This window comes from Sorex fumeus, unplaced genomic scaffold (genome assembly GCF_029834395.1).
Source record: "Sorex fumeus unplaced genomic scaffold, SorFum_2.1 ptg000151l, whole genome shotgun sequence".
NCBI classification, from domain to species: domain Eukaryota; kingdom Metazoa; phylum Chordata; class Mammalia; order Eulipotyphla; family Soricidae; genus Sorex; species Sorex fumeus.
The window spans coordinates 3,515,607-3,527,606 of NW_026606208.1; the positions used below are offsets into that span (position 1 = coordinate 3,515,607).

Genomic DNA, 12,000 nt, shown 5'->3' on the forward strand with positions numbered 1-12,000 from the left:
CTCAAGAACAGCCTGTGACCCAGAGTGAGGAAGAGAAACAGATGCCACTTGACATTTAGTCATTATCCGATGGGCGCCCAAGGAACCGTTAGCGTGACACTGCGGCCGAAAGAGAGTCTGACTTCTTTGAGATCGTTGGCAGGTGTGAGAGTGCCGTCAGAGGGCTTGGTGCAGACTGGGAGGACGGGGAGGCCTGAGGTGGCCCAGTGGCCATTCTTCCTGCAAATACTTGGAAGCGTTGCACCAGGTTCTGAGCGAGCAAAGCAGGCAAGAACCCGGGCCTTTGCGGCGCTTCCCAGAACCTCTCTCGGCTCCATTCCCAAGTGCCTGTTGTGGCCACAGGGCAGCCCCTGGCCTCTCCCCTCATCCCATCTCTCTGGCAGGACCCGAGGTCCCGCCCTTTATCTTCCTGTCTCCTCACGGCTTCCTGGTCATGCCAGGTGCTGTTCTTCTTCGGGGCTTTCACACTGGTGACTGACCTCCACTGCCCGGAGAAACCCTGGCAGCTGCCTGCCCTGCGGCTTTTGCTGTCCCCTGTCCCCCCCTCAGCGGGACTGGCCCTGACCAGACTCTGTTGGTGGCAACCCTCACCTTCGAGTTAATCCTGTCCCCCTTTTCCTTGCCTCCCCTCACCCTAGGGCTTAATCAGGTTTTGCATATAATTCCCTTGTTTCCGAGGTCAGTGTAATGAAGGCAGACTTCTTTTATTTTTTTTTTTAATTTTTATTAGTGAGACACCATGAGATACAGTTGCAGACTTACAAATTTTTGTGCTTGGGTTTCAATTATACAATGATCATGTACCCATTCCTCCACCAGTGCCCATTCTCCACCACCTCGGATCCCAGTAACCCTACCACCCCCCATCCCACCCTGCCTCTGTGGCAGGGCATTCCCTTTTGTTCTCTCTCTCTCCTTTTGGGTACTGTGGTTTGCAAAAGAGGCATTGAGTGGCAATCATGTTTGGTCTATAGTCTACTTTCAGCATGCTTCTCCCACCCTGGGAGGATCCTCCCAACACCCTCTATTTGGTGCTCCCTTCTCTATCTGAGCTCCCTTTTCCCCTAGCATGTGCGGCTGGCCTCCAAGCCATGGAGCAAAATTCCTGGTACTAATCTCGGCCATTCTTGGGTGTTAGTCTCCTATTTTGTTACTTTATGTTCCCCAGATGAACGCAATCTTTCTATGTCTGTCCCTCTCTTTTGAAGGCAGACTTAATTTTGTTTCACGATGCTCTGGAGTACCCCGGAGCGAATATCCACTCTTCTGCTGTGCAGGGTGAGTGTAGGGATAGTGGGGGTCGAGGCTGAGCGTATGGCTCCGGCCTTTGGTTTAAGGAGGAAGCATCAATTTCTGGGGGGCACCAAGGAGGACACGAGGGGAGCCACAAGATTGGTTCCTCTCCACCCCCATTCGATCCTGGATGGACATTTTCATGGAGCTTTCTTTGTTTTTAGCGTGACCCAGTTTAAGAGCACCAAGGATGGCAGCACAGCATCCATGCCTGGCTCCTGCCCATTCCTCAGGACACAGGGCCTTCCTGCCTTCGGTTAGCCCTCTCTGAGAAATTGGATCCCCCCGCTTATATGCCCGGTCCCCATCTTCCCCTTCCCATGCCGTTTCCTTTCCTGCCTGCGCAGCGGTGATCTCTGTCACTAGTTTGGTGTATGACCGACATCCAGGCGTCTTAATTTGGCTGCATTGATAAGGCTTATAGCGTTTCTGCATTTGCAAGTATTCCACTACAGCAGGTGGATTTGTGCACGTTTGTTTTCAGGTGCCTTTCACAGATGGCGCTGGGCTCTCGGTGCTGTTCTGTAGCTGTTTTAATAAAAGCAGGTTTGTTTCATGCCCTTAAACGGCAGCACTTGATGTCATGGAGGCTTTTGCCAACATTTTCTTTAATGTACCTTATGGAATCCGGTCTGATGTTGAGGTCTTCAATCCACTTTGATCTTACTTTTGTACATGGCGTTAGGCAGAGATCTGAGCCCACATTTTTGCATGTAGCCATCCAGTTTTGCCACTCCTGGGAATATATCCCAGAGAGGCAAAAAAAAAGTATAGTCGAAGTGACATCTGCACTTGTTTGTTCATTGCAGCACTCTTTACAATAGCCAGAATCTGGAAAAAACCTGAGTGCCCAAGAACAGATGACTGGTTAAAGAAACTTTGGTACATCTACACAATGGAGTCCTATGTAGCTGTTAGAAAAGATGAAATCATAAAATTTACATACAAGTGGTACTACGTGGAAAGTATCATGCTAAGCGAAATGAGTCAGAAAGAGAGGGACAGACATAGAAAGATTGCGTTCATCTGGGGAACATAAAGTAACAAAATAGGAGACTAACACCCAAGAATGGCCGAGATTAGTACCAGGAATTTTGCTCCATGGCCTGGAGGCCAGCCACACATGCTAGGGGAAAAGGGAGCTCAGATAGAGAAGGGAGCACCAAATAGAGGGTGTTGGGAGGATCCTCCCAGGATGGGAGATGCATGCTGAAAGTAGACTATAGACCAAACATGATTGCCACTCAATGCCTCTTTTGCAAACCACAGCACCCAAAAGGAGAGAGAGAACAAAAGGGAATGCCCTGCCACAGAGGAAGGGTGGGAGGGGGGAATGGGAGGTGGGAGGGATACTGGGATCCGTGGTGGTGGAAATGGGCACTGGTGGAGGAATGGGTATTTGATCATTGTATAACTGAAACCCAAGCACAAAAATTTGTAAGTCTACAACTGTACCTCATGGTGTCTCACTAATAAAAATTAAAAAAAAAATGGCAGCGCTCGGGTGCACCAGGTTCTCCTTCTCCTGACTTCAGGAGAATGGAAATGCCAGAGCCAGCCTCTGGGTGCCTGCATGGGTCCCTGGCCAGTGTGTGTCTGTGTGTGTGTGTCGGGGGGGGGGGGGGGGGTGTCCTGGAGGCCACTCTTGTCCCTGGGCTCATGTTGTTACAGGGAGCAGCAGCCTATAGCCGTGTCTACTCCAGTTTCAACCTGGAGTGGGGCCTTTAGTCCCCGGGACCTCCAGGATCCCACACACACTTAGCAGAGGTCTCACCTCCTGCCCTTGGGCGCCCCCACATCTTTTGGGGTGCAGTGCTCTCCCAGTGCCTGGTACGGACACAGCCAGGCTGTGGCATGGCCCCAAAGTCTCCTGCGGTGCCGGGGGTCACAGACTGCAGAGCTGTCAGCGTCACACTCAGCGTTTGTGAGACGCCAGGGGTTTATACTTGGGACCATACACTGGTAAAGGCGTGTGCCCTAAACCCCAGGCCCCTAAACACACTTGGCATCATTTTACCCGCTGGTGTGGTTCTCAGTCTCACTTCCTGTGTGTGGGTTCCTGGCCCAGCGTCTTGTGGACGAGTGGCATGTTGAGGTTCCCTTTCAGGCCCGGCAAGTTCTGCTTTCTTCGCATCTTTCAGTCTGTCCGGGTGATTTGGCTTGGAGAGGCCTTTTTCTTTTGTCCGTATGTACAGAATAAAGGGAAGATTAATTTGCTGAAGTGCAAACTCAGGTTTCCCCCATGAAATCACTTGAGTTGATTCTTCCGAGCTTTTTTTTTAGGCCGATCTTCCCCTGGTTTCTCACCTCGTACATGCCAGCAACAGGATGTCTTACGGAAAGTTACTCTTGGATGCCCTTTAGGCATCAGGAACATTTCGATGTCAGGGGATGTCAAATGTGAGTTCTGCCGTTTGGGAGAGCTGGACCGTTACACTGGCCCCAACGCCCACCCTTCATCCACTGTGTTTTTCTGTGTGAGACACAGAATTGTCGCCTTCATGTTTGTCAAGAATGCGAACCCCCAGGCAGTGAGGACTCCATGATTTACTGTCCCTGCCCTCTGCTCATGGGGCCTCCGGATGTGACCCCACACAGTGACCCCACACTCTGTCACTGGAGAAAGGGAAAGCAAACGGATCACAGATAAGGAGTGGTGTCTTCCAGAAAGCTTTGGCAGAGAGAAAGGCATGAGTGAGAAAGTTAGCGTTGACCTGAGCAGAGCGCCCCCAAGACTCTTCGAGGAAGGGGCCTTTAGGGGCAGGGTCAGTGGGTCCCAGCCGCTCTCCCACCCGAACTGGCACCACATGGCCTGGCATACCGGAGAGAGCGTTTGAGAGGGAGGACGGCTGCCTCTTGCATTTCTGTCCTCAGCACGCCAGTTGACGCCGCCCAGGACTCTGACCATGGTAGCAGACGTTCAAACAGAAGGTCACGGATATGTGGGTAAACATTGAGATGTAAAATAAATTCTGCTAGAACATGTACATAACTCAGAGTGCAGTAAATATATAAACACGTCCTCTTAGCCTGGGTGCGGGCTGAGCTGAGAGTGGCTGGCGGCGGGCTCACGGTCTGGGGGGAGGCTGGCGTTTCTGTGGGTCAGGTGCCAGACGTGGGCCCCCCTCGTTGGTACTGTTCCATCATAGCGTCCACCTCCCTGCCCCACACAAGCTCCAGAGTCTTCCGGGGTTTAAGCTCCGACTCCTCTTGCCTGGCATGTTTTCGGGACATAAATGTTGGCGGTTACTTCTCACTGCCCTTCGTCGGATAATCTGTGACCTCTGTCACCAGCCTCCCGGCCTCCGTTACACGCACCTTCTGGCCAGCCATTCTGTTCTCTACTTGGGACAGTGGCTAATTCTGTTTTATATGAATTATTGTCTGTCTCGTTTGTTTGTTTTGGATCGATAGTGCTCCTTGAACAGGGTGTCTGCATTTCTGGTGTTTTATTTTTTTTCCCCGATAGCAGCAGCCTGAGGGCGCACGGCGGGCACTGAACTCAGATGTGTGTTTCTGCCCCCGTAGGTCGCGTCCCAGCGGATCAGCTCCGTGGACCTGTCGTGCTGCAGCCTGGAGCACCTGCCTGCCAACCTCTTCTACAGCCAAGACCTCACTCATCTCAACTTAAAGCAGAACTTCCTAAGGCAGAACCCCAGCGTGCCGTCGGCCCGGGGGCTCAGTGAACTGCAGAGGTAAGTGGCCTAACCAGGGCGGGCACCTGCCTTCGAGAGGGGGGCCTGGGGCAGCTTAGGACCCTTTCAGTTGTTTCATTGTTCTTTGAGAGAAAGGGGTGTTTTGGGAAAGTAGTGACTAGCTTGACTGACAAGTCACATAATTGTGCAGGTGTTTTCCTTGAGATAACATCACATATTAGTTAGAAGGATTTTAAGTGAACTTACCATTTTATCAGCAGAAATTTTGTGTTGTTCAGAGATCCTTTCCTTGGGGACTGGAGCAGTAGTATAGCGGGTAGGGCACAGCCAACCTGGGTTCAATTCCCGGCATCACATAATGGTTCCCCGACCCCCATCAAAAGTGATCCCTGAACACCAAGTAAACGATGTTTGTTGGGAGGACCTGTTCGGGTTGAAAGTTGTGTGCCGAAAAGTAGACTATAGATTGAACACGATGGCCGCTCAATACCTCTTGCAAACCACAACACCCAAAAGAAGAGAGAACAAAAAGGAATGCCTGTCGCAGAGGTGGTGTGGGGTGGTTGTGGATGGGGTGGGGTGGTAGGAGGGATACTGGGAACATTGGTAGGGGAGAATGGGCACTGGTGGAGGGATGGGTAAATGACCATTGTATGACTGTAATGCAAACACAAAAGTTTGAAAGTATGTAACTGTGCCCCACGGTGATTTCACTAATAAAAAAAATGTGATCCCTGAGCCAGGAGTAAGCAGACCCACTGGGTATGATGGAGTAACAAGCAAATAGACTTTCTCTTACCATGAGGGACCCCCCGTGCTCCCCCCCCCCCCCCAGTTTTATTTGGGCAGCGGGATGTCCAGTACTGTCCATGGTAGGATTTGCACCTCACCCTTCCAGAGCATCTGCTTCCCTCCACCATTCCCTGGGTGCCCTGCCGTGTCCTCAGTGTCTGGAGCCTTGGGGCGTTGATTTCCTTCCCATGTTTCTCTGGCTCCTACGTGTGAATGGTGCCATTCTGTGACACGTGCTCGCTCTCCTTCTGAGAGCCCGTTGCCCGATTGTGTCTTTTCTCATTGTGTATAGGATCCAGTTTCTTTCCCGTGTCACCTGCTCCTGGACGCCTGGGCTGTTTCCAGATTTGGGCTCTTGTCATGAATAGTGCGACAGTGAACATAGGAGTGCGGGTGTCTTTTCGCAGTAGACTTTTGGAAAAGACCCTTGGGGTAGATGGCAAGAAGTGTAATTGCCAACTTGTATGGAAGCTCAGTTCCTAATTTGGGGGATGTTTGTGTTGTTTTCTATAAAGGTTGGGCCAGTCAACATCCCCATCAGCAGTGATATTTTGGGGCCGCATTTGGCAATGCTCAGGGGTTACTCCTGGCTTTGCATTCAGGAATTGCTCCTGGCGGTGCTTGGAGGACCCTATGGGATGCCGGGGATTGAACCTGGGTCTGCCTTGTGCAAAGGAGGCACCCTACCCGCTGTACTATCTTTCGGCCCCACATCAGGGACATTTTCTTTTTCTTTTTGGGTCACACCCGGCGATGCACAGGGGTTACTCCTGGCTCTGCACTTGGGAATTATCCCTGGCGGTGCTCAGGGGACCATATGGGATGCTGGGAATCGAACTTGGGTCTGCCACGTGCAAGGCAGACGCCCTCCCCGCTGTGCTATTGCTCCAGCCCCCATCAGGGACATTTTAAAGTAAAACATTTCATTTTTATGAGACCCCCTCCAGCAGAGTTTCCTCTGCAGTAATAGGGCCCAACATGCTCAGCCACTGGTGCTGGGTGTGGTGCCAGAAACCCAAAATATAGAAATAAAATAAGAATTGAGAGAGGCATTAGAAGTCAGAGAGATTCTAGTCCCAAATCCTTCCATTTTAGAGAAGAGATCTATGGAGATGCTAAGTGCTTGCATTCTAGGATGGAGGTAAATTGGGTGGGGGTCTGGTTTGCCTATGAGAAAGCGGTCTTGGCTATACGCATAATGTTTACTGACTTAGAATGAAGGAGGCTCCGGGCCAGAGGATGTGGCTCTGTGATGGGGCCTGGGGAGACCCTCAGTTGGGTCGCCAGCACAGTTGTCACAGAGAAAAAGAAAGTCAGAGGCAAAAGTGTTCCGACTGGAATAGAAAAATGTGGGTACGAAGATGAACATTGGTATTCGAGTCATTTTCTATCGGATTACTTTATGATCAGAAATTTAAGCCTAGACAAGAGACCTAAAATGCTCATCAGGACATAGGGAAATCAAAGAACCGGGCGCCGTGGCCTCAGTTAATCAAATGGACCCGAGGCATTGCCTGGCATAGGAGGCCCCAGCGGTGGCCCCAACTGTTGGTTCTTGGTCTGTGATTCTCCTTCAACCCAGACCCCATCCCCTCTGGCTCGCAGTCTCAGCACACGACCTCTCCCTTCGCTGTCAGGGGGAGCACTTGTTGGCCTTCACCAGTCCACACCAGGTGCCTTCACGCTGGTCGACTGTGGTTGTTTTTCCCCACTGCAGTTCATTGTCTGTATTTTTCTGCTTTTTTTTTTTTTTAATATTTTTTAACTAAGCTGTCACTCCAGCGATAGCACAGTGGTAGGGCATTTGCCTTGCACGTGGCCAGCCTGGCCAAGCCAGGTTCGATTCCTCTGCCCCTCTCAGAGAGCGGGGGAAGAATATCTGGCCCACACGGCAGAGCCTGGCAAGCTCCCCATGACGTATTCAATATGCCAAGCACAGTAACAACAAGTCTCACAATAGAGACGTTACTGGGCTCGCTTAATCAAATCGATGAACAACGGGAGGATAGTGCTACAGTGCTACTGTTTCCAGGAGTTGGGGTATAGGTGTGTGTGTGTGTGTGTGTGTGTGTGTGTGTATGTGTGTAACTTGTGTTTTACTGTGTGTGTGTGTGTGTGTGTGTGTGTGTAACTTGTGTTTTACTGTGATCTGTTCTTTTCATGGACCATCTTTTCTCCTGCTGAGGATGGGATTTCCCCCCCATCTCGTCTGCCTGATTCCCCCAACTTATGTGGGCCAGACATTTGTGTCCCCGTTGACTCACCTGTGTGGTGCTTCCTTCTCTCTGTTTCCCATTCAGTGGTGCGTCACTGGCAGGCGAACCGGCCCCCGTGGTCTGTGGCAGGACTCTCCACCGTCATGACGGCCGCAGTGGCCCTGTGGTTTCTCTGGGCGGCCTCCAAAGGCAGGCGCTGTCTGTGGGCCCTTCTCCCGGGGGCGTGCCCAGCTGGCTTGCGAGGAACCCCCGGTCTTCTGTTTGCGTGGCGTGTGCCAGGATTTGGGGACCGAGCGGGGGAGAGAGCTGGAATGTCAAGGCCTCGTGTGAATTTTTATTGGATCCCTGTTTTCAAAACATGTTCTTCGCTCCGTCCAGTGTCCTTGAAGCCGGCGACTCTGTGGTCAGTCGCTTCCAGGGAATAATCTGTCTTGTTGGGATGAGGAGAGGGCCCCGTGCCGGATGCTCCTTTTGCAAGGCTGTCTGTAGAAGCCTGGCAAGGCTAGGAAGGACATACCTGTGAGTGTACGCCTGGGTGCGTTTCTGCCAAGAGAACACGTCCTAGTGAGCCAGCAACACGTGGGGGACGGCCGAGCACACCTCTGCCCCCCTTTCATGACCAGATGCTGACTTGTCTTTATCATCCCTGAGCGGCACCTCTTGGTGCTGGCCCCCAGGGGCCAGACTGTGTCCAACTGCTGTCACCTGTGTGTTTTTTTTATTTGTTTTTTGCTTTTTTGGGTCACACCCAGCGATGCACAGGGGTTGCGCCTGGCTCATGCATTCAGGATTTAGTCCTGGCCGTGTTTGGGCGACCATCTGGGATGCTGGGAATTGAACCCGGGTCGGGCTGCGTGCAAGGCAAACGCCCTACCTGCTGTGCTATGGCTCCAGTCCCTCATCTGTGTGTTTGTAACCCTCCAAACAGAGACTGCCAGGCTGTTTCATCAGCTTGGATTGCGTCGCGTGGAACCCAGCACTGAGGTTTTGGTTTAAGACGGAGGATTTTTAAATTCTTTGCATTGTAATACCAGGTCTCTGTTCTGGCCCCATTGTGTGGAGTCCGTGGGAGGTGGCCAGGGCCCGGGCTGGCATGTGGTGTTGGAGTAACAGGGAAGCCGCTCTGCTCTGTCCTTTCAGGAAAAAAACTTGCCTTTGTACTAGCTTCTTTTTATTCAACACTACTATGAAATTTTTGGCCTTCCCACTCCTCTCGATCATTCATCCAAGAGAGATTTTATAGGAGTTGAAATTACAAGATGTGCCCTAACAACTCACGTTTACACTTCAGGATATATTAAAGTAGCTTTTAAAAATGGTATGGGGTGTGTGTGTGGGGGGGGGGGGGGTATCTGCATGTGTGTGTGGTGTGTATGTGTGTATTTGTGTGTGTCTGTGTGTGTATCTGCACGCATGTGTGCGCACGTGTATATGTATAGAGGGGAGGGTGTGTGGAGGGGTGTATCTGTGTGGGTGTGGTGTGTGTGTATCTGCATGTATGTGTATGTATGTGTGTGGTGTGTATCTGTGCGCGTGTGTGTGTGGGGGGTGTCACTGGGGCATACCCAGGGCTTCCTTCACACACACAAGGCAGGTGCTCTACTGCTGAGCTACACTCCCAATCCGTAATAGAGTTTTTTTGTGTTTTTTTTAAAGTATATTAAAGGAATGTGTGCTAATCTCACAACTGCGTTTCAGAGGGAACTTGGTGGGGAGGTATCAAAGAGTAATTTGTTTTTATATTTTTTACCAAAGTCTTCAAAATGAATTTTAGATGATCGTATTAAGGCAGATTCCAAAAGAAAGTGTAAGAACGATGCATTTCTGATAGGTAGGAATTCGGAGACTTTTTCTTTCGACTTGGTATTTCCTGGCTTTATCTTGTGGCAAGTTTTCACCTTAAACAAACGCGCTGTCCCGGAACCTTGACAGCGATGTTTGAGGGCTGCTTCTAAATGCGGATGCGCCAAAAGACTGGCAGTGCTGGAGGGAAGACGTTGTTCTTGGAACCGCCACTGTTTGTTTTTCCTTTATTGGCATTGGAACTCTTAAAGGTAGTTTTGAAAATACAGAGGGAAGGCCGACCCAGAAATTGTTGGAACTCTTGATCATTCTTGCCACTAATCACTGTTCGTTACATGCCTTTCATCAACAGTGCTCTGCTCAAATGAACTCTCTTCATTTATAGGACTCAGTGATAGGACGGACATTGTTATTTGTAGTAGAGAATTGTTCTTGAATAAACTGCGGTCTTTCTGTAGAGTCTGTGATAATTGGAGTTGTTGGAATATAATTTGCTATGTCTTCCCCCCCACCCCGCCCCCAAATACTGTGTGTCAAAGTTGTATGAACTAATTTTACTTATTTACAAATTTACTAATTTGTGTTCAAACGATGTATGGATAAATTGAAATTTTTCATTTATTCAAGTTACATGGGCAGTAATGTATAGAAGGATCTAGAATTTGTAGGGGGTGGTAGGTCAGAAGATTCTTTTCTGGTGATACCGATTGCGAAGTTCGCAGAGAGGAATGCAGAGAGCAAACTCATAAGCACTTTGGTTGTAGTTTGTATGTGTTGATTTCTAGGGACTCCACAGGACTTGGAAAGTTTGTCACTGACCTTGCTCTTAGATCATTTCAATTTTATAATCATTGCTGCTTACTGCTTTTAGAGATAAGCCTGTGTTATAGCAAGTACTTGAAAACTTGATCACAATGTAAATAAGTAAACTTAAATTGCATTATTCTATGTGTTGGGAATGACAAATTATAAATTAATAGAAATTGATTATGTTTCAGTTGTTTTTGATGGTCAGTGAATTATCACTATTGTAAGTTAATAAGGAAAGTAAGTCTTCTTTCTTTTTCTTACTATTTGTAGGTGGAAAAAGCTTACACAATTAAAGTCCTAGTTGATTTCCTTTTTAAATTATTCATTTATTTTTATAAAACTGCTCTTGACATAACTAAGGGCTTATGCCTGGCTCTGTGCTCAGGGATCACTCCTGGCAGGGTTTGGGGACAATATAGGGTGACAGGGATCAGACCTAGGTGGGCCACATGCAAGGCAAAGTGCCGACCCCTCTGCACTAACTCTCCAGCTCCTAAAGTTCTTTACTTTAGGAAGTTCTTTAATTTGGGCTGGAGTGATAGCACAGCGGTAGGGCGTTTGCCTTGCACGCAGCCAACATGGCCGACCCGAGTTCGATTCCTCCGCCCCTCTCGGAGAGCCCGGCAAGCTACCGAGAGTATCTCGCCCGCACGCAGAGCCTGGCAAGCTACCCGTGATGTATTCGATACGCCAAACACAGTAACAACAAAGTCTCCAATGGAGACGTTACTGGGCCCGCTCAAGCAAATCGATGAACAACAGGAGGACAGTGACAGTGACAGTTCTTTAATTTAGGAAATTATATTTTTTGGTTTGTTTGTTTTTGAGCTTGTTTGGAGGTTGCTCATAGCTTCCTTCTGGCTCTGAGCTCAGGGATGGCCCCTGAAGGAGCCCCAGGGACTATATGTGATCCAGGAGATCAAACCCTGCTTTGCTATAAATCCTGCAGCTTGGAGTCATACTTTTTTTTTTTAATAAAATGATTACTAACTTGAATTTTAGGAGACGCTGGCATTTCAAAGAATGTCTGTATGTTCATAGAATTATTAACGTGTTTTTTAGCATTACATAATTTTGAAGTTGGGGGAAAAGAATAGATGTCCTGCCGTCAGTATTTTTCACTTTTTAAAATTAGTCTCCTCTGAATACTGATTTTTTTTTTTGTTGTTGTTGTTATTATTTTTCATGAGACTTGTTGTCACTGTGTTTGGCATATCGAATACGTCACAGGTAACTTACCAGGCTTTGCCATGTGGTCAAGATACTCTTGGTAGCTTGCCGGGCTCTCTGAGAGGGGGAGGAATCGAACCCGGGTCAACAAGCCTCATAATGGAGACGTTACTGGGCCCGCTCGAGCAAGTCTATGAACAACGGGAGGTCAGTGCTACGGTGCTGAAGTGCAGTTCTTACTGTCCACTCACAATTCCACA

General features: G+C 49.3%; 1 protein-coding gene across 1 annotated transcript in view; it reads left to right on the forward strand.

Moving 5' to 3' along the window:
* PHLPP1 (PH domain and leucine rich repeat protein phosphatase 1) overlaps positions 1–12,000 on the forward strand; it is a 218,533-nt gene that overhangs the window by 122,655 nt on the left and 83,878 nt on the right. Inside the window, exon 4 of the mRNA XM_056106973.1 lies at positions 4,822–4,988. Coding sequence (XP_055962948.1) covers positions 4,822–4,988 — 167 coding nt within the window. The remainder of the gene's footprint in view (positions 1–4,821; positions 4,989–12,000) is intronic.